At 40.0% G+C, this 23,192-nt stretch overlaps 2 protein-coding genes across 2 annotated transcripts in view; both read right to left on the reverse strand.

Moving 5' to 3' along the window:
* The window catches only part of iqgap2 (IQ motif containing GTPase activating protein 2), a 39,107-nt gene extending 36,588 nt beyond the window's left edge, over window positions 1–2,519 (reverse strand). Inside the window, exon 1 of the mRNA XM_087849074.1 lies at window positions 2,165–2,519. Within this exon, the coding sequence (XP_087705200.1) occupies window positions 2,165–2,210 (46 nt within the window). The 5' untranslated portion in view covers window positions 2,211–2,519. The remainder of the gene's footprint in view (window positions 1–2,164) is intronic.
* A 1,816-nt stretch (window positions 2,520–4,335) lies between these two features.
* sv2ca (synaptic vesicle glycoprotein 2Ca) overlaps window positions 4,336–23,192 on the reverse strand; it is a 30,852-nt gene continuing 11,995 nt past the window's right edge. The window contains exons 3-13 of the mRNA XM_006784137.2: window positions 19,531–19,711; window positions 18,660–18,811; window positions 12,204–12,337; window positions 11,662–11,751; window positions 10,748–10,858; window positions 10,042–10,130; window positions 9,469–9,633; window positions 8,647–8,780; window positions 8,335–8,541; window positions 8,090–8,249; window positions 4,336–7,958 (exon numbers count right to left, since the gene is read on the reverse strand). Of these exons, the coding sequence (XP_006784200.1) occupies window positions 7,775–7,958; window positions 8,090–8,249; window positions 8,335–8,541; window positions 8,647–8,780; window positions 9,469–9,633; window positions 10,042–10,130; window positions 10,748–10,858; window positions 11,662–11,751; window positions 12,204–12,337; window positions 18,660–18,811; window positions 19,531–19,711 (1,607 nt within the window). The 3' untranslated portion in view covers window positions 4,336–7,774. The remainder of the gene's footprint in view (window positions 7,959–8,089; window positions 8,250–8,334; window positions 8,542–8,646; window positions 8,781–9,468; window positions 9,634–10,041; window positions 10,131–10,747; window positions 10,859–11,661; window positions 11,752–12,203; window positions 12,338–18,659; window positions 18,812–19,530; window positions 19,712–23,192) is intronic.

Raw genomic sequence — 23,192 nt, forward strand, 5'->3', positions numbered from 1 at the left:
TGTAAAATAAAGCTGGGTGCCCTGCAGATGTAAGCCTCTAGGAACTGTTTAACATGACTCTTTTTTAAAGATGGCAACTGCAACCACTAAGTTACCTATAAGATGGCAAATAAGAAATAACAGAAAATAACAACATCCGCCAGTGTCAGTAGCCAATTTTTTCCCTTTCCTTTTGTGACATATCAATGTTGAGCTGGCTAACTACACAAAGACTGTCTGATGACTTAAAAGAAAAGACTTAATTATATTTATATGATTCTTAAATAAGTAACAAAAAACAAGACAGACAAAAAGAAAAATATCAGCACTGGCTAATAGACAAACTAGAGAATATCCTCTCAAGTTCCATTGATGTCATTATTAAATTAAATTTAAATTAAATTTACTTTATTTGATAGGGACAATGTGGTTTAGCACACAGCAGTTCCAATACAGAGCATGAAGCTGATGTGCTGCACAGAGAGTTTACATATATTGCTAATTTGTCCCTAGCTGGACTTTTACATCCATCAGTGCTGAGATGTGTTTCAGAAAGGTTCGCATTGCCAAACAGTGACATCAAACTCATGGCAGTGGAGCTTCTGCACACCTGGGCCAAGTGCAAACTTTTCTATTCACAGAGATCCAAAAACAAAAGCTACAAAAACCAGTTTAGAATCCTGACTTTACTGTACTTTTGTTCAATTTTATGCCCACATTGCATATATTCTACCAATCATGCCAAACCAACTTCATATGTACGTCATTAAACCCTTTTCTAGCCTGAATATTTTAAAACTCTAAAGCACACTCTGTTAAACTTGTCTATTCAACAGCCACCTGCAGAGACATTCGTTCGCCAAGTCTCAGCAGAGGCTTTGCAAATAATACTCGCATGCAAGGAGAAGAACGGGCCAACCACATCTCTACAGACGTAATTGTCCCGCTATTTAGGCGAAATGTTTTCTAGTCTCTTGAGCACCGTATCCAAGGGTCCAACCACAGATTTGCGGTCCAGCTGTGCAGAAGACAGATGCAGATGAAAACGTATGTCAGGCACAGAAGCCCCAGCGCAGCCATTACACACTACCTCTAGTGACACACTCACACACTTCCTGGAAGAGCCTGTCTACGCTCTTGCACTGTGTTATATTTAACTATCAGGATGGGTCTGTTGCTTTTGTGTGTCACAAGATCACCGGACCTGAGTTATAGTCCCTGTGATTATGACTCATGCTTTTGTTTAGCTGCAGGGTTATTCTACGCAACCTTTTGGCGGGCTACGATTCAAGAGAGGCTTTGTTTTGTTTTTTTTGGTTCATCCATTTCATCCAAGCCAAATCAATAAACTCAGGTCAGTATGAAATACATGAATAGATTTGCCTCGGGGTCCCACAGCAGCACTTGCAAATTAAAGCGCAGTTGAAGGACAACTTTGTGATTTGGGGCCAACAAATTTGGACTTGTTTGGACCCATATCTTAGAGAGTTTGCAACATACTACTCTATCTTATCTGGAGACACACTTCTTATGGATTCACAATAGCAAGATATGATCAATAAAATATAATGATTCAAGTCAGATGCAACAGAAAGAAGAAGAAAAAAAAAAAACAGCACTGGGGGTAATACTGCCTATTCTCAAAGCTGTACTTTGCCCACAGACATGCTATCTACAGTAAACCTACCTGTGTTTATTGTCAGTGGACTCGGTTAAATTCTTGGCGTGCTCACGGGGTTAGGCTGCACATTTGACAGCGGCAGCAGAAAGCTCAAGTTAATGGTTAGCCTGTGAGGAAAAACGCCTTATGTTGGCGTCCACTGTCAAATAAACAGATTTAAAAAATCATTGTGCTGAGTTTAGGGCCACCTGTGAGAGGCGAGGGGAGAAAACTAGGTCTCAAATAACTGTTAGTAGTATTATTGAAACATACAGGATGTGGTTTCTGTCACCTAAAACCTCTAATAGCCACTCTTCATCCGCATTTTAAGCGCACCGTCAGGGCCAGCCACACCTACTGAAGGTATCCCGCAGCTAGTGGTGCAGCTCACCCACCTGTTGCTCATCAAACATCCCCGCGCAGGCACCGAAACGTTAGCTCGTTCTCATCCTCGCAACCAACCCACGTTGGGGTAGAAGTCAGTAGCTTTTTAGCTCTAAAACAATCAAAAAAGATCTCACTTACTTCCATAGCGTGGCCTGTGTAACGCTGCGGTTTCTTCATGGTACATCCTGCCTCGTTTCCTCCACCCGTGAACTCGTCTCAACTGGAAATAACTTAAGCTAACGTTGAAGTTACCCGGCGACCGCGTCTCTCGGGAGATACAGATGTGAATAAACTAACTAGTAACTAGGGGAAGAAAAATAATAGTGATGTATATGGAGAGAAAAAATTAGGCGCAGCTGTGTCCAGACGTTTCATGAAAGTGCTAACTGTGCCTTGCAGCAGACGAACCCCATGGTGTGCACAGCTTGTGGTGCCTCCTGAACAAAGTGCTCCTGGTCGGTGCTCTTGCCCCGCTCAGCTCTGAGCTGAAATGATTGACGGGAACGCTGACGGAGCTTTAGCACCTTGCACCACCTGCTGGTGATAAGGTGAGTCTGGGCAGAGCTTTAACTGTTTTTATTAGTATTATTATTATTTAAATTTTTAAGATGGTAAATTGTGAATGTTTAATTCTGCCTGGTGCTTTCATTATTTGTTATTTTGATGCTTTTTTTTCGCTTAGACAACCCTGCCTTGGGTGTGTCTTTACAGGTTTTTTTAAAGTCCTCTAATTTGCATAAAAGTTCAGGTTTCACTTTTGTATGCAAAGTTGATGGCGCAAGTCATATAAACTTACTAGTCCAATGTGTTCTTATCATAAAAGGCCATCGTGGGAGGTTAAAAATATCACTTCAAGATATTATTGCGTAAAAAATATTTCAAAAATCAATTAAAACTTTTAGACTGTATAGAAAGACTGTATGAGGACAGCGAGACAGAGACGAGTTGAAAGATGGTGCTTGTTTGCGGTGCTGATGGACATACTTTTGACAAATGAATAGCAGCAAAAATGAAAGAGACCGTTTAAAAGATGGTTGTGAGTTCTGCTGTGATGAAAAGTTTGGTGGTGGCATTGACGTAAAGAGGTGGAGCTGGAAGCAGCAGAGTTGATGTTAAGATCTTCTTTGGGAGTGATTAGAAATGAGTAGACAAGAGAGACGGCTCAGGCTGAGCAGTTTGGAGACAGAGTTAGGGAGACAAGTCTGAGAAGGTTTGGACATGTGGAGGATGTTAAACATAGAGCTGCCAGGCAGGAGGAAAAGTGGAAAACTGCAGATAAGATTCATGGATGCAGTGAAGGAGGAGATACAGAGGGTTGGTGTGATCCAGGAGGATGCGTGAAATAGGGTGAGAGTGAGGCAGATGACTGTGGTACCCCCCAAAAGGGAGCAGCCAAAAGAAGACTGTATACAGAAGACTCTATACCGACTTCTTTATACATTAATCATTGGCAGCTATTGCAATGATTCACGTCCTCGGTTTTGGCCACTAGGAGGCAGCATTACCTCGAGGACACAGTTACTCTAACCACGTGTTTATCTGCATGTATTTATTTGGCAGGTATGCAAAATGTTGGAAACTGTTTCCATTGTGGTACAATATAATGAAAAAGATCACATCCACACAATTTTTGATGTGGAGGCCACATTAATACCATATCTTTTACTGGGTTGGCACAACAACTGTTACATTTTATTGTAATCATGTTATTTATGTATTCTTTTTTTCTCTGTGGCATCATCTTTTATTATTTTTGTTTTTGTATATCCTCTTGTTATTTTCTTCTGTGGGCTGAACTGTCATGTAGTGTTATATAACTGCTGAAAACTGTAAGATTATTAGAATTTAATGGATGCTTGTGCTGCTTTAATGTCTCCACATGGCAAAAGGGACAGTAAAGCAGCCGTTCAGCAAAAGACCTGCAGAAATAGTAGTTAGTGGATGTAACTTCAGTTTTCTAAGTATGTGCTTCACCCGCTCATGGACTTTACCAGCGATTGTGTAGGTGTCCCCAAACATCCCATGAGTTTGGAGTGGCCTGTCCACTCTTTGGCTCTAGCACTGTCCATAAACACACACCCGCCCACTATTGCATCAAAAATGAGTGTAAATGCTGAACTCTCTCAAAGAGTTTCTCCAAAAACTGAACTTTATAACCTTTGTAAACTATTACTGTTTAGTTAAACTTACTGCATACACTTAAATTTAAGGCTTATGTTGTCTTACGCACATAAAAGATGTTTATAGGAGCATCAGTATTAATATTAATCTGAGGCTTAGCACAAGCATGACACAGAAGACTAACTTGCTAGAGAACATAAGTTTTATTATATATGTTCAAAAGCAGCACAGTCTGCAATCCCTGCTTTTCCAGTTTCTAACATCAATCACAGGGAATTGAATATTTGGCAAATACTTCTTCACATTTTCTCACACTTGCTGACCACTGAACTTCAAGCTCAGTCATCCCTTGACCGGCAGGCCCTTCACAATTAGTACTCACAACTTTATTGTTGACACACATGTGCCTATCCCCCCTCCCCTCAAAAATAGATGAACAAAACATACAAGAGTGATACATTCACGTTTTCCTCAACAAAAATCTTAATATTGTCATCATTTTCTCCCAGAAGAATTTATAATAATAAAGAAAAGTTGAGCATAAAAGAACGCAAGTTTTCTTACGTACATGCAAGTGTAACGCACACACAACCACGCACGCACAGAGTAGCAGGTGAAAGCTGAGGACCAGCGGATGTACAACAGAGACACAGTATATGGACTTATCGCTTGGACGAAGCCGGAGACACACGTGTCCCCTCAAGGAGCTGAAACATTTAACCCAGAAACTTCACTAACATCAGCTTTGATATGTACATAATATTTACATTCATGGTTACATACACAAGCCCACACACACTCTCCCTCTCAGACTCGCTGTCTTTTGCATACACACAAATACAGTACATATAATCAAAATCCCTAAATACACCAACATGTTAGGTAATATTACTTCTCCGGTACAACAATGCAGGTTTTTCATTCATACTGATGACTCCTTCTGATATTCTTTGCTACTGACATAGGTCAATATTGCTGGGCAAGTTTTTTTGTTTTGTTTTGTTTTGTTTTTTTGTAATTTAGATTCTGTATGTTATACTTTTGTTTTAAAAAAAATTAAATTATATATATGTTCTCAAAAAATATGTTGCACAATAGCAGCAGACTTCACTTTCCAACTTATTTTACATATTCTGGGAATGATGTGCACAAGTACAGTACAGTTTTTGTTTTGTTTTTTGAGTAGCTGAGAGAGAGCCACCTGCAGCACAGACACAAACCAGGTCTACACTGAAGTTACAGATGCCACAAATACAGAGAAATGCAGGTTAAGATAAGCTAACACCACAGAAAATACAATACACACGTTAATTATTCAAAACTGAGAGCAACTGAATCTGGGGGGAGGGACGGCATCAAATTTTTCACCTGATATCTTTATTTTATTATCTTCATCATGGTCTGTATTGAGGTCCAAGACATGATGTACAGTAACTCATATCACCTCAAATTGGTTTGAGATGATATGAGCTTTGCTGAAAACAGCCATCAGTAGATGGGTACATTGTGGTCATAAAGGGACGGACATGATCAGTAACAATACTCAGGTAGACTGATGCTCAATTGGTACTATGAAAATTTCATCACACTATTACACCACCAGCAGCCTGACACACTGATGTAATGAAGGATGGATCCATGCTTCCATGTTGTTTATGCCAAATTCGAGACTCATTAGACCAGGCGATTTTCTGTTGTCCAATTTTGGTGAGCTCATGTGAATTGTAATCTTAGTTTCCTGTTGTTAGTTGACAAGAGTGACATCACATGCAGTCTTCTGCTGCTATAGTCTCATCTCTTCATCATCAGCTCAAAGCAGTCGTGCCCTTCTCCTTGACCTCAACATCAACAAGGTATTTTCTCTTCTTTTTTTTCGGGCCATTCTTTGTAAACCCTAGAGAGGGTTGTGTGGGGAAAATCCCAGTAGGTCAGCAGTTTTTTAAAATACTAAGACCAGCCTTTCTGGTACCAACAACCATGCCATGTTCAAAGCCACTTAGATCATCTTTCATCTTCCTTCTGATAATCAGTGTGTGCTTGATGAGGTCGTCTTGACTAAAGCTAAATAGGTGTATCTAACCAAGTGGCCAGTGAGATCAAGTCTAATGAGAGGTAAAAGATTAATGTTCCCTAAAAGTTTCAGTTTTGTACAACTGTGAATATAACGACTATAACCAACAAAAATGGGGTTCATTTTGATTAAATTAAGATGCATTTAAAAAAACGTTATGGGCTGCACCAATCCGCCGTCATAACGAGGTGGTTGTTATCTACATTATTATTTTTGCCGTCTTGCATGGTAACTAACGCCACAGGTCATATCTTGATGATACTATTGGTATAGCAGTGGCATTTTTGCAGGAGAGAAGGAAACAAAAGTTTTGGCAAAATAAATATGTCTAACAGAAAACATGACATTAAGACCAAAAATGAATCAATATCTGTGACATATTTTACATATGTACATAAAATTACTTACATAAAATTACTTATTCTGTTTTTTTTAATCTAATGCCTGTTCAGTTTCTGTCTGTTCCTTAAAACCTTTGGACAGCACATGACTACGGGCATCTGCTCCAGTCAAGGAGAGGCACATTAAAAAAGGCCATTCAGTATTTTTTGAAAGGAAGCAGCATGACATGTTACTGCCACAAGCAGGATCCAACACAAAGCTAAATCAGAAGGATAGCTCCTCTTAGAGCTTTTTTAAAAAAATAATAATAATAATAATAATACCACATAGAGATTTGGACAAAAGGAACAAATCATTATTTTGGCTTTCACAAACACACAGCAGAAAATAAAAATTTCCATGTTCATATTCAACGTGACATACAATTATTGATACAAGAAAAGTGTTTCTATATGGCCTTTTTGATTCTTGGTTGGGTAAGTAGTGCAAAGGGCTTGGTCTCTGATTTAATGTTCTTCTTTGTGAAGGTTGCTTATATAGGAGCAAATATGACACTGATCTAAATACAGCAGATTGATGTTAGATGCAAGCGAGTGAAAATAATTAGATATATGTATCTCATCTTTGCAAATGAGGTACCTGCTGCATGTTTTTCTTTATATTTATTTCTGTATGATGACTATCGGCACACATGGTCTGTGTACTGATAGTTGGTTCTGTGGGCAAGCCAGCTGTCATACAGCTGTGTCACGAGTATGAACTGTCTGATCATCTAGTCCCTGCGTTGTCACACAGCAGGTTGGCTGTGCTCATTACAGCTTGTTTTTGCACTTTTCTGTCCATCTGGATTGGCTTAATAAGACTGTATCAATATTAAAAGCCTTCAGATTTTAACCATGCAGTTTTACCACATAAGCAATGACTGCAGCTGGAAGGTGCAACCTCAACAAACCAAACTCTAATGAGAACTCTGTAGGTAAATGATTCACAAAATGTTGAACTTATCACCTCACAAGGTTTGCATCAGACACATTGTGAAAAGGTGTGTTTGCGGTTTTGCTTCACCATTTATACATCAGCGAGCTTTGAGATGTGTGTTAAGATATGTATAAAAAAACCAAGCCAGCTGCACTCCTTTCTCAAAACGCACACCGGGGTTTCTCTAGGACTCTCACATCCAGATTTTAGCCCAGGTGAGCACTGCTACACTAGTGTTACATGAGGACATTCGCCCGAGTGTCAGGCAGCCGTAGTCCAACCAGGCCGCCCCCAACAAGCACTGATGACGCCATGAGGATAGGAATGGCCTTGGTAATGCCAACAAGAGAACCAAAAATCAGGTTCCCTAGAACTGCTGCCAGCTTACACAGAGCATTACAGAACCCAAAGCCTGTTCCCCTGGGAGAGAAAATCAAAAAACGAAAACAGAAACATATTACTCTCATAAATTGGATGAATTAGGCCCTATTTTATACACAAGTCTATACAACAATGTTATCTATAAGAAAAGAACACGTTTGTCCTGTTACCTCCTGACAGTAGGGAAGGACTCGGTGGTGACCACATCCAGGGAGTTCCAGGCAGAGATGCTCAGGCCATTATAAAGGCACAACATGAAAATCATCATGGATTCACTGGTGCCGAACCACAGAAAAAAACAGCTGATGCCTGATAGGATCATGGAGCCACCTGAGGACATGCACACATATTCAAAAGAAGAGTAAAAGTGGACACATCCATAGTGTTACCAAAGGGCCAGGTCTTACTTTCCTACCTAACATAGAGAGACGCCCAATTTTATCCATAAGGAGAGCAGACACAATGTTGCCAGGAAGAACAGCCAGGGTCCCCAGGAAGTTGATGAAGTAAACCCAGTAGGCGCTGTAGTCATCATCAAAAGTCATCTGGCACCCTGTCTTGTTGTGGGTGAATGTACTGTTGATCACCTCTGTGCCATCAATTAATTTGGATTCATCAATATCTGCCCAGAGAAGCAAAAAAAACAAAAACTTTACCATGTTAAGATTATAGATGGTGAATTAGAAATGACAAAACATACCAGTTTACCTGTGTAGTCATGCCTCACCTGTGTTAAAGAAGAACGTGTCAATGAAGGTACAGTTCCTGAAGAAGGAGCCCACTGATGTCACATCATCAAAGTAGCAGTTACGAAAGGTGGAGTCAATGAAGGTAACAGACTTCAGCTTCATATTGACAAAGCTGAAGTAACAGAAATATGTTAACTTTAAAGGTACAATCAGTCATTTTTTTTTAAGTTATTTAATAGAAAACAAGAATATTATATTTGTGTGCAATTAAGTCTTAATTCTTATAAATGTTACAATTAATTCAATAAAAATACATGTGAACAGCGCTGACAGCTGACAAAGAGAAAGTTATGCAACAATATCTGGTTATAAGCTAAAGTCATGCCAACTAATGTTGGGCTCGAGTGTCCTAAAAATGACACTTTCTGTCAGATAAACGGCGAGTAAACTCTCAAACAGTGTGAAAATGGAATCAAACTAAGTGTTTGAGTCCAGCAATGTTGAATCCATTTCAAAGAAAGTTTGACTGACCCCAAACCTAACAGCAGCTAACACTGACTAACAGCAGCAGTGGCAAAGACAGCTGTTTTTGAACTCTTTCTGACTCAAATGTTTGTCCTACAGCAGCTACTGTAGCTAGGATTTAGCACTTGAACTATGAGGAGTAAGTAAAGGAGTGAAACAGAATTCAGTTGACTGCAATCTGCTGATGTCTAGTGGTGATATTTTATGCACTTTATCACTTTAATTGCAGCATGTAACATTTTATCAGTTGTGCATAACAAATTTGCCTCCATTATTATTATTATTATTATTATTATTATTATTATTATTATTATTATGAAACTGAATTGTCTTACTGGTCATTAACGAAGAGAATATTTTTGTGTATCTGGTTCTCCAGGGTGAAGTTGAAGGTGATGCCTTCGATGCGTTCATTGTTATGTATCTTCACTTTAGAGGCATACTCATCAGCCTGCAGGTGTTTGATGACATCAGGGAACCAGACTGACAGGCCATAATATCTGCAATCAGAGGGACATGTTGATAGTTGGATCTAAAAAATCAGCTGATCGGTTCATCAACGAGAGGTTGTTCATGTTAGAGTGAGACCTGACAAAACAATAAATAGATAGACAGACACATTAGAAATCCAGAAGATACTTGTGCTTTAAAAAATCAACTGGCTGCCTCCTGTCTTGTCTCCTCCACACATGCACGCAGGTCCACCTCTGTATCCACAGAGACACCAATGAAACTGTATTGATCCGCGGGGCAGAGAGACAGTGATTGATTTTGAGACTGTGCAACTTCTACACAGCAGCGCTCAAGATGACAGAAATGCAACGAGCCAACAAAACAGACTGCCTAGAGCTATTATCTGACCACAGAAACTTGTCTGATTTTTCTATGACAAAACTGACATATCTCACCCGAATGACAGCGTGAACCACACTATGGCCAGTCGCAACATGTTTTCTCGCATTGGGTAGTTGAAACACTTCATAAGGTTCAGATAGATCTAAAAAGAGACAAGAGCTCTATTAGAATAGGCATCAGGATTTGGTACAGTGGAATAATAAGGAAAACAAATATGATTAAAGGTACTTTTTGTAATGGCCTAGTACACAACTTAACTGAAATCTTCTCCACCAGGGGGCAGTGTGCTACCAGAGAGCATGTTGAGATGTTCCCTGATATGTGCTGCTGCTTTTGACTTTCGATACTTCTTTTTAGCCCTATTTCCATTTCCACCAGGCAGCTGTTTATAAATAAGGTTGTGTTATCGGCGACTTGCCTAGTTAAAGAAAAGTCGCACTGAATTGTTGCACCATCTTGTGGTTTGAATTGGTATTACATAAACTGTAGCCCCGCCCTACTTGATTTGATATTTCTGTAACTCAAATCTTAGGCACTTTTGACAAGGAGTCAAAAAGGTTATGTCGTCACACTCAAACAACAGTTTTAATTTATTGAGGAAGGTTTAAGGTGGCTCTATAGTTTTCCGGTTTACACATTTGCTTAGCAGCTGAAATTAGCATTAGTGAATTTAGGAAGGTTTAAGTTATTTATAAAAGCAGGAATTTACAATAAGTGCCTTTAAAAATTAACTATAATCAAATAAAAATACATATTTACCCCATGAACTTCAGCCTTTATCCTGAAGAAAGCCTTGGAAACTGGGTTGCCAGATTCTGATTCCATTTCAACAAATTCATCCAGCTGCCGTGGAGTTTTGATCCTGTTTACCTGGAATATTGGACAACAGTATAACAATAACATCTGTATTACCTTACAATAAGTTGACACTGAATTACTGACATTGTTGTGCAATAGCACAGCCTTTCATTTATTTCTAGAATAAAATTACACCTACACAGCATTAAAAATCAAATCAGCTTCTGAACAGCTGTATGTTCAAGTGACAGTACAGCAATAGGTCAGCAGATTTCAAATCTGCTACTCTGTCTGCTTGAGAAGATTCCCACCTCTCTTAAAAAAGGCTGTGATTGAGTCTCTTTTAATGCTAGTGAGGAAAGCCATAATGGTGAAGGGGGTCGGAGAGGATCCTCGTTCTATTTCCATGTGGAACTCTCTAATTGTAAATTTGGGAGAACTTGTACGTTGCATGAATGGAAGGGACAGCTGACTGGAACTTTGACATGGAAAACTGACACATTTTTGGACCTAAAGTACATGCATTGGATTCATTTTGTTTGGTTTTTGCATTTTGCTTGTTTGTTTATCTTTAAAAATTTAATGAACAGAATTATGAAAAAAAAAATCAAACCAGTATAAAAAGGGTGAATATAAACGGTGTGTTCAATAGCATAGGATCAATTCAGGAAACATGTTGACTAAGCGGCTTTCCCAAAGTGGAGCTCATGCTGCAAATAAGCCTGAATGACACAAAACAGCTTTCAGAACCATCATAATTCAGATGTGATCCTGCACGGTGAAAGCGTTAAAATCTGTCCCAGTGGTGGCAGAATATAAGCCTCTTTACTTCCTTAAGCGTCAGGAAACCCAGCACAGCAGAAACAAACACTCACAGTGAAGACTTTCTCAGGTTGCCCACGCGCTCTCATGTTGGTGTCGTGGATCTGTTTAAGGATCATCCAGGCTTCATCATGCTTCCCCACCTGTCAAGCAAGGAAAGTAAGGAAGAGAGACGACAAGATAAACTCATAGGATCAGCAGCAGCAGGCTGCTCAGGTGCATAAATACAAGCCTTTGATTTCTCCAAGATAGGGCAAAATGATGACAGTCACGACAATGGTGACTCATTTCACTTCAAAGGATAATTATGCTGGAGCGGCAAACCTACTGTCACAGATCTCTGAGCTTCTATTTTCCACATACACAGGCCTCCAACAGCACTGAATGACTCACACTGTTTTTGTCTGATTAAACATCTGCTGGGAAATGTCCAAGTAATCTCAATTTGTCTGAAAGATGCTGAATGTAAAACTGATGACAGTTGAGGACAACACAGCACCATGACAAGGCATTCTCTGGGATACGAACTGATGCAGCACATTCAGGAGGCGCAGACTAAAATAGGTTTAGTCTGCTAAAAATCAGGTCTCGTTACCTCGAGGTAAAACCTGGGACTTTCAGGCATAAAGGTAAGTGCCACCACAGCGCACACACAGGGTAGGGCGCAGACGACGACAAACACCCTCCAACTGTGAAACTGGTATGCTGAACCCATGCTGAAGCTCCAACCTGCAAAAAGTAGCAAATGTAAAGTGACTCATAGCTCATTACAAGATAAAACAATGTGACTCAACAGCATTCAGATATTAAGCTATGCAATTCAATTCAATTCAATTCAATTTTATTTATATAGCGCCAAATCACAACAAATGTCGCCTCAAGGCGCTTCATAGATACAGAGAAAAGCCCAACAATCATATGACCCCCTATGAGCAAGCACTTTGGCGACAGTGGGAAGGAAAAACTCCCTTTTAACAGGAAGAAACCTCCGGCAGAACCAGGCTCAGGGAGGGGCGGCCATCTGCTGCGACCGGTTGGGGTGAGAGAAGGAAGACAGGATAAAAGACATGCTGTGGAAGAGAGACAGAGATTAATAACAGATACGATTCAATACAGAGAGGTCTATTAACACATAGTGAGTGAGAAAGGTGACTGGAAAGGAAAAACTCAATGCATCATGGGAATCCCCCGGCAGCCTACATCTATTGCAGCATAACTAAGGGAGGATTCAGGGTCACCTGGTCCAGCCCTAACTATATGCTTTAGCAAAAAGGAAAGTTTTAAGCCTAATCTTAAAAGTAGAGATAGTGTCTGTCTCCCGAATCCAAACTGGAAGCTGGTTCCACAGAAGAGGGGCCTGAAAACTGAAGGCTCTCCCTCCCATTCTACTTTTAAATACTCTAGGAACAACAAGTAGGCCTGCAGAGCGGGAGCGAAGTGCTCTAATAGGGTGATATGGTACTACAAGGTCATTAAGATAAGATGGGGCCTGATTATTTAAGACCTTGTATGTGAGGAGCAGGATTTTGAATTCAATTCTGGATTTAACAGGAAGCCAATGAAGGGAATCCAAAACAGGAGAAATATGCTCTCTCTTTCTAGTCCCTGTCAGTACTCTTGCTGCAGCATTTTGGATTAACTGAAGGCTTTTCAGTGAGTTTTTTGGACATCCTGATAATAATGAATTGCAGTAGTCCAGCCTGGAAGTAATAAATGCATGAACTAGTTTTTCAGCGTCACTCTGAGACAGGATATTTCTAATTTTAGAGATGTTGCGCAAATGGAAGAACGCAGTCTTACATATTTGTTTAATATGTGCGTTGAAGGACATATCCTGGTCAAAAATGACTCCAAGGATGCACATGCCTGGTGACGTAAATAAACCAAACCTAACATAGTTTAGAAAATCTATAATGATCATGACATCATGACAACAATCATGATTATGCAGCAACCAAATCTGTTTAGAAAATTGCATGTGACTAATGCAGAAAGTGAAAAACACAGCATAACAGAGTTTGGGGGTTGAATTGGAAGAAAATAAGCTACAATAGTAGCAAACATAAAACATTAATCATTGCACTTTTGACACCTTATTAACATGATAGAATCACACAGACGCTGCAGATTTACCAGCTGCACCTTGAAGATGTGAATCGCCTATTCTATCATATCTCAAAGGTTCTCTATTGGAATGCGATCTGGTGAGTCTGGACCTTATTTGAGTACAGTGAACTCATCGTTATGTTCATTATTGAGCTGGAAGCAGCCATTAGAAGATGGGTACATTATGGTCATAAAGGGACAGTACCAAAGTAGGCTTATTAGGGTTTCTGCCATGTGCTTCACTGATTAGATATTTGTGTTAAACAGGTGTACCTAATAAAGTGTCTGGTGGGTGCATTTGTTTTACTAGAACAATGGCAAGAGCGCCACACAAGCAGATATGTCTGGTTTAAATTCATGAAAGAGTAACAAACAGTTCACGGATGAATTGTTTAGTAATTCTCAGCTTACAGCAGGTGGCTCTTTAGGTAAGTCTGCACTCACAGGGGCATAATAAAAGAAAATGCAACTGTGCTTTCATGGTAGCATAGAATCAATAGCTAAATAACACAGATGGCATTCAACATTTATTTAACTCTAGATGATACAGCATAGGTACTTCTATTGCATATTCTTAACCAGATGAGACTAAGTGAATTAAAAGGCTGATTGTGAGTGTTGCGTGCGAGTTTTACACTGCAAACACAAAAGGGCTACAAATAAAAGACGGCGTTTAAATGGGAGCTCTTGACAGCCGCAGGAGAGTGATGTGTAAAACTTAGAGATGAATGGCTCTGCAGAGGAAGCCTGAGAGTGCACAGGGACAGGTTAATTGAATGGGTACGAATACAACTGAGCTTTTTCTGCTAAGTTAAATCTTGTTGCACCTGATCTCAGCCCACAGGCACTCTTCCAGACTCATTAATCATTTCTAACATTCTCGCATACAGACACACACAAAGAGGGGAGACGCACACATATATTTACACATGCAATAATCTGAGTATATGGAGAAACAGCACAGAAATAAACACGAATAATCATGTGCAGATTACAGCGACACTACATAATGCCATGTCATACCCACCCACGCATAAACACATATGAAATTAAACATTATGCATTTTCCTTTTTCCTTTCTATTGCCAGCCATGCCCTTACCTGCATAAAAAATATCTCCAGCATGTTTGACAGATGATCCTGTGTGCTTGAGATCATGAGGCCTTCCTTTCCATCTCCAAACCTTTCATCTCTCCATGGAGTTCTAACAAAGTTTAATGTGGCCTTTCTGATTTTGAGTGCCCTTCAGTGGTTTTCTTCTTGAGGTCAATCATCTGTATTTACATTGAAGACATTGAGTTTGGCTCTACTTACTTAAGAGTTTCTTTTTAAGATATGTTTTGGACATTTTAGTATTTATTGCTGGATAGAACAGTGAAAGGGAACGAAATGCAGGAAATGGTCCAGGACACAATCAAACCCAGGTCTCTAAATTGGCCTTATAGGCACATATAGGTCATCTACACTCCAGCACCTGCTTTGAAGCAGTCTTAGCTGATTTGTGAAGGAAGGTTTATTTGCATTTAAAAAAATATCCTCTCACCCATTTTAGTGGGCTTTTGTGGGGTTTTTCTTGCCCTAATGATGGCGTCTATGGACTGCTTATTATTAGTTTCAGTGATTTCATTTCTAATGGTTTAATGATGGAATAGAGCACTTCTGACCAAGACACTGGTCATCCGTCAACCTAGTTACTCATTTGTAATTCTTTTACAGTTAACACCATGACTTGCTAGAAAAAAAACACTTAACATTTTAACATTTACACAGTTCAGAGTCAAAAGTCAAGTAAGACAGGCAGCTAAGGTAAAGAAGCAAAAAAAAAAAAAACCTATGACACACAGGGAAACTGTTTAACAAAACAAAACAGGAAGAAAATACAGCAGAGTTTCAAATTAAATTGTATTTTTTGGATGAGTTTTGTGTCTTCAGTTTTTTTGGGTGTGCTGCATAAAGTGAAGTTTACTTTTTGGCACAGCAGGATTCTGATGGAAAAACCTGAAGTATATAAAGAGAAATGAAAAGACCAGCCATCACAAATGTTTAATGTACTGTATATGCACACTTTTGTTTGTGTTCTTAATGATTTTGTCTTTTTTTCTGCAATGTTATTGGGCAGGAAGCACGGAAAGGGATTGTTGCATCAGTTGTGACCTCCCACGTCTCTCCGTGGAACATGCCTCATGGAGATACTGCTCCTAACGGAATAGCACCATTATCCATCAACAGGCGTAGGAGGGGAGTCGAAGGGTGGGGAGGGGGTTAATGCTAATGGTTATGCCAGAAAACAACTGCTTGGGATTAATCTCACAGCATATTAAAATTCATCATTGATAGCTGTGCATATGAACCACTTAAACAACTGTTTTTAAAGGGTGTGGGAGACGATCATAAGTGGTGCTAATACGCCCCAAAAGAGACAAGAAAGAGGAAATGTCTTGCTACGAGTGACTAAAACGTAAATAAAGGTAGAAACTAATTACTTTGTCTTTGTATGATAATCTAAATTGCTAATGTATTAATTATCTAATGTAAAGAACACAAACAATGACTTTTTGTGACGTAACACGGATTACCAGTGAGTCTATAATTGTTTCCATTGGGCAGTAAAAGTCCCTTTGTTTATTTCCTTGCCTTTTGGTGTGTGTACATGTTTAAAGATCTTTGTGAGGACAGAAGACTGGCATGCCACTATAACTGTGGGGACCAACAGTCACTTATGGAGACAAAATGCCCATGCCCACAAGTTTGAAGGCATTTTTGAGGCTCAAAATGTGGTTTTAGTGTCAGTGATACAATTAGGTTAAGGTTAGGTTTAGGCTGAGGGTTAGGCATTCATTTTTGATGGTTAGGGTTAGCAGCTAGGGAAAGCATTAAGTCAATGAGATGTTTTCACTAAGATATGAAATTGAGTGTGTGTGTGTGTGTGTGTGTGTGTGTGTGTGTGTGTGTGTGTGTGTGTGTGTGTGTGTGTGTGTGTGTGTGTGTGTGTGTGTGTGTGTGTTTGAGTCTAGAGTAAAATCTAGTGAGAAAGAGAACTAAAGAGAGGAGCAATGAGAGAAAGGGTTGTTCAGCAGTGATTGCCTTTTCTACAGAAATGTAGCATGACTTCCTGCCCCGCAGGGTTAGTGTTTCACCGATGCCACTGAAAATCTCATTACAGGGATTATGTACATAATTGGCTAAGTCTATGGATGACTGAGTCAGCCATCCCAGGCCTACTGTAGATGGTCAGACAGACACATACAGAGAGACGGATAATATATAATAGATGCTGGCTCATAGAAAATATGGTGTGTAGTCCACTCTTGATGTTTAAGCTTTAATCTGTAGGTCTTAGCATTGCCTATTGAGGTTACTCAAGTGGTGATCTTGCTTAACAACTAACTTAACAACTCATCCAGCTTTCCTGTCAGTGGATTTTTGCCAAGTAGACCTCCTTGTGGCTCTCCAGCTGCGAGTCTGTCAGGGGGCTTTCAGGAGACATTATGAGTCAGCAAGTGGTAAAGACAGATAAGAGCTCTAATGGCACCACCAGTGTTAAGGAACTTGTATTATCACCCATAAGTCATGCAGCTTTGTTTTACCGCAAGGCAAAAAGGTATGTCTGCAGGAGTTTTTTTTTTTTTTTCTTAAACGTCATTGTGGGATTGGTCGAAGGCACTGCAGCACTTTAGGGAAACTGTTAAAAAAAAAAACATTCGTGAGCTTTGGAGTAAGCATGCAAGACACGTATTTCCCTCTCAGATAGAGAGGCGCAGTGGTAGTGAGTCTCAAAGAGAATAAAAGCAAAGTATCTGTTCAATATGATATCCACTGATCTGACAGCCAGGTTCTCTAATGAAGCCTCATTCCGGTTTCAGAAGTCCCTTACCAGTGTGTTTCTGTAAATCCATGTGAGTGGATCCACAGCATTTGTGCATGTGTGCGTGCCCCTGTTTAAGCATCACGTAATAAAACTGGGAAGTCCCTTATCAGAAACACCATAAAAGCACCTCTTTGTGTGCCTGTGTTCACTCAAACGACCTCTCCCAGTGTCAGATGTTATTGCATTCAATTTCACTTGAAGAGGACCTGTATGCATCTGCAGTCGTAGTAAAACATCATCCATGCAACTTGCAGCAACACACACACACGCACACGCTCTCTCTCTCTCTCTGACGTCACAGGCTGGCTAAAGCATGGTCTGGCCATAAATCACCTCTAGATGTAGCTTTGTCCTATTAGAGCAAGGAGAAAAACCTAATTATGCTTGATCAAGAAGAACACTCTGCAGAGACAGAGAGTGGAGAGAAAGGCGAGGTAATAAAAGGAAGGACAGAGTTAGAGAGATGGGGAGAGTACAAAACAGGAGGTGAGGGGAGGAAGGGGACAGCAGGTTTAAAAAAAAAAAAAACGAAAGCAAGGAGGAAATGAAAAGGATCCAGCGAGAGGAAGAAAACCAATTCTCTTTGTGCTGTTTTTTCTCATGACGAGTGCAGTCGACAGACAGTTTTGTCATAAATCACATTTTTCCGCCTTCCACCCTCACCCATACTTGCTCTGTGGTATCTGTGCATACATTAATCTTTTGACCTCAGCCTCTCCCAGCCTGCAGCCACTCAGAGCTATTAAGTGATTAATTCCCATGGCAGGGAAAACTGGCACCTTAACCCATGGTCATGTGGAGAATGTACAGTTTAGTAACTCTATTCAGGAGCTCAGCATAAAGTCACATTGTAAGCATCCTAAGAGCACCGCTTAACTTAATTGTGTTAAGGGTATCACCATATATAGCTTGTTATTGGGCTATATTTCAAACACGGAGTTGAGTGATTCATGCTTTCTTCTTCCTTCTAACAATGCGACCTTTAATTTCAAAAGGAAAAAACAAAGCGTAATTTTCTCCATTATATAAACTGATGGGTGATGGTGTGAATGTTAACATTTTTGCAAGTACACTCACCATAGTGTGGTATGATGGCCCATGCCATAGCAGATGCATAGATCTCACCAATCATCCAGAACATACACAGCCAGCTGAGGTGCTCTCCTCTTTTCTCCCTGGACAGCACCTCGGCAAAGAAGGAAAAAACGATGGGCACAGCACCTCCTATCCTGCAAGAACCAGAAAATAAGAAGATTAATGAGACTAAGGCAGATGCATTTTGTTTTTTGCATCCTTCGCATAGTTTCACGTTTACCCCACAGTTTGTACCGTCCTTTGTTGTTTCAATTCACCTGTACAAAAAAAACCCAGAATGACTTGAAAAACTGTCAGTTAGTAATCAGTTAAATTGAGGGCTCTTTGCAAAGACCTGCAAAGTGAATGAGTAAGCAGAAAATAGCACAGCTATTGGAGAGCCTTTTCAATTACTCTCGAGAATGATGTCAATGCATTTGGTGAATTAGGCCTTAAAGGACCGGTTATACTGCCAAAGAAAGGAACGCAATAAATCACAGTCATATGTCTATGCTATAAAAAGAGTACATGCTGTCTGTCATTTTCAAGCACGCTCTGCTCATTTTAATGCATTGCAGGAATCCCTAAATTCACAGTTAGTATAAAAGTTTGCTGACAGAGTGAAGAATTACATTGGCCATAGTTATGGTAAAAAAAGTAATAATTTTTATTACAGCTATTATTATTATTTTATTAATAATTATAATTAGCCTGATTTTCATCACTTTTCAGAGGATGGGAACAATCAGGAAAAACAGGGACTTGTCTTTGATTTTTGGACTTGCTGTGTTACCTTCCCACTGTGGTGGCATTGTGCAACAGTTCACTGAACTGCTAGTCAGTCTCAGATTGACCTCCGGTTTATCAGACTCACCCGAAACCTGCGACGAGACGGCAAACGAGGAAGAAGCCATATCCCTGGACGAAAGATGACAGGAAGGCAAAGAAGCCATTCGTGGACATGCAGATGAGGAGGCATTGTCTACGGCCCACTTTGTCAGACATTCCTCCCCAGAAGAATGCTCCGACCATCATTCCCAAGTACACAACACTGCCTGGAAGGAAGAGAGAGTGGCCTTATTTTAATTTTTTGTTAAAATATAGTAGATTACCTCACATCTCTATATTGTGTATGTGCACTGCAGTGTATGATTGTGTTGGTTTGCTGTGTAATTTCTTTGGTTACTAGACCAGAGTTTGGGAATTTATCTCATTCATTCATTGTTATTTGTTAATTCATTAAATGAGTAAAAAAAAAAGAAAACTATACTACTACTTCTCTCCACAAACTCCTGAGTGGTGTTTTGTTACTGGATTTCTCTGCCAATCACGGTTTATCCATAACAAGCAACATGTTGAAGCATAACTGTTCATAAGTTTCTTGGGGTTCATAAGAGAGGGGAGCGTGAGACAGTGAGGCGGACATCATGGAAATCTGATGTGGTAAAGAGAGAGCTGAGTGTAAACTCTGGATAGAGTTTTTAAAAAGAGAGAGAGAGATCACAGATAGCAGTGGCTGAAATGAACTTCCTCTGAAGGTTGGCTGGGCTCTCCCTTAGAACCAGGATAAATTGTTACGGTTCTGGGTCAGTGTTGACCCAGCATTTTGAGTTTCTTATATTTTGGTTTATTTTTGCATTATGGATTGTTTTCTGATATTCTGGTGCTTTGTTTATTATTATTATTATAGATCTGTTTCTGTTATTCTTGGTGAGGGATCAGTTCTTTGGTTTTGGGTTCTCATGTGTATTGCAGTTTCTGTTCAGTGTCTAGTCTGTCTCTCAGTGTCGTGTCTGCATCTTTGTTTAGTGGTTTCTTGTTTCCTGTTTTATTGTGAAAGTCTTTGTCTTATGTTAGTGTGTGCAGCTTAGCTCCCCCTGTCTCGTTAGCCCTGATCTCTCCCAGCTGTGTCTCCCTCCTGTTACCCATTCCCTGATTACCACCCTGTGTATATTAGCCCTGTGTTGTCCTCAACCCAGTGTCGCGTCGTACCCTCAGATCCTGCCTGTGTGTTCCAGTTAGTGTTTTCATGTTTGGTTTCTGTTTTGTTGGTGCCAGCAATAAAGCTGTGGTTTTCAGTTATATTTCCGTCTCAGAGTCTTGCACTTGGATCCACATCTCCACCTTCCCGCACACAGAGCCCTGACATAAATAGCTTGGTCATTTTGGAAGTACACAGAGTGGAGCTGCTACTCCTCCCTATCAAAAGAAACCAGTTTAGGTGGTCTGGCCAGGCGTTTATGGCATGTCCAACCAGGAGGGGCAGACCCAGAACAGGCTGGCAAGATCACACCTCAGTGTCCCCTCTGCATGAGGGGAGGGAGGTCTGGACTTTTCAGTTTAGATTATGCCCCTGCAACCTGAAGCTGAATAAGCTGCAGAAAATGAATGAAAAGCTAGACTGCATCCTAAAGTTGGAGCTCCAAGTGCAGATACTAAACCCTAAACCCTGTCTGAAAAGCCTCTGCCCCTGTAACAAACTTAAATAACTGTAAAACTGTAAATACAGTAAGAAAAACAGAAAACAGGCTCTGAACAATGGGGAGACAAATGTGAACGGTAATGCAGGATGACTTTACAAAAAGGTCCTCTGCCCTCTTTTAATCTCTCTCATCACAGATGAGATCAATGCTCCAACAAAACAGCATTGATTTTTTTCACTAATCATCATGAATCTGCCCGGAAGAGTGGAGCCTGTTATTACTGTTTTAGTCTGCACTGTAATTGGCAGTGGAATGGTTAGTCGCTTTCATGGACATGCAGCGTCTGCTGAAATTTCTTTCATTGACGTTTCCGTCCCAGGCTGGAAAAATAGCAGAGTTTACTAACAGATAATATTGAAGCTTTATCAATATCCAAGTATTTTCAGACACATAATCATAAACCTGGTTTAGGGAGGTTATTTTTATCCGTTGCAGTCACATACAAAGAGATACAACTCTGCCGCGGGGCACTTTGTTCATCCCATTACAATAATCTTAATAGCAAGATTCATTTCCTTTCTGTAATGTCTCCAGTCAGGTCTCTTCTCCTCTGCTGTGAGCAGATATCTGTTTGACTCTTTCACTTCAGGGGTCAAAACGCAGCTATCTGTCACATTTGGCAGCCATCTAGATACTCGCCTCAAGGTATCATAAATTCAATTCTAAATTTAACGGAAGTCCTCAGTCTATGCACAGTTCACATTTACTTCATTAAGGCGAGGCTAGATATACAGTGCACAGGCAAACACCCATTGGCCTCCCATTTAAATGTCATGCATCCAAACATCCAGAGGCCTTTTTATGTTTCCCAGCATTAAACCTTTCACACAAACAATACACTTTTTGGGTTTTTTAGAGATGCAAGGCAACAAGGGAAAATAATCAATCATTCGTTCTGCCCTAGAGTCAGTTTAAATAAATAAATAAATAAAAGCAATGAAACTGCTAACAAATGAGTACATCTCTCACAGGACAGTCAATTACGTAATGACTTTATTGATGTTCTGTCCGGCTTGCTCCGCTGTATTCTACTGCACGACGTCAGCAGCGCTCACACCAGCGGTTGGGACTGCAGTGCACTGAAGTGTAACATAATGCAAAAGTAGCACAGACATGTTCTGACTGTAAATGTAAATGTATGCTGCATCCATAATACTGTGATTTTTAAATTAATCATTAAATAAGTCATTTTAATTCAAAGATTTCTTTTTGTTTTTTATTGTCAGTTTGCTACATGTACAGAACTACGGTGGCCCCTAGAGACAAAGCACATACAAGTTCCAAAGCACGTACAAACTCCGAAGCACATTTAAACTCCAAAACACAATGGAAGTGCTCCAGGACGCTAGGGGCAGTGTTGAGCTCGATTTGCAAAATAAACAACAAGTTTGTTGCAAACACATGGAGTTGGATGCCTGCGGAAAACAACTGCAAGGACAGAGCAACAATGCTTTATAAGAAAGGTAATGTGCAAACTGTTGTTTGTTTGATTTGTTTTTAATTACTATGAACGCTTGGTTTACGGTAGGGTGACCATATTTTAATTTCCAAAAAAGAGGACACTTGGCTCAGTCATGAAAAACTTGCTTAAAGAAACATATTTACCATATTAAAACGATGCCTTGTCTGTGCAGTTAATGAATTGTGAAATACAATATGTCATGTAGGCTTTTACAAGTCAACAAGAGCAAAAAGAAATAAATTAAAAGCCTCGGAAATTAAATAATGGTACAGAAATAATACCTCATCTGCATAAGAAAAATTACCAGTACTGGGTCGGTACGAGGGAAATGTCTTTTGCAGTTCGTCTGAAAAGATGCACTTGCGCTTTGGGATCTTTTAAACATCATTATAACGATAATATAATAGGCGCTTTGCTGCGCGCGGTCTGTACCGTCTGTGAACGCAGAACAAGCACAAAGCAGCAGTTCAGAAATGACGTCACACACATGGGTCCTCTGTCGGCCTATAGGAAAACCCAGACATTTTTATCAATCTCGAAAATCCACCCGGATGCCCCGGACAGAACGTGAAAAGTGGACATGTCTGGGGA

The sequence above is a fragment of the Neolamprologus brichardi genome, chromosome 12 (genome assembly GCF_056152115.1).
Source record: "Neolamprologus brichardi isolate AB-2024 chromosome 12, ASM5615211v1, whole genome shotgun sequence".
In the NCBI taxonomy this organism is placed as follows: Eukaryota; Metazoa; Chordata; class Actinopteri; order Cichliformes; family Cichlidae; genus Neolamprologus; species Neolamprologus brichardi.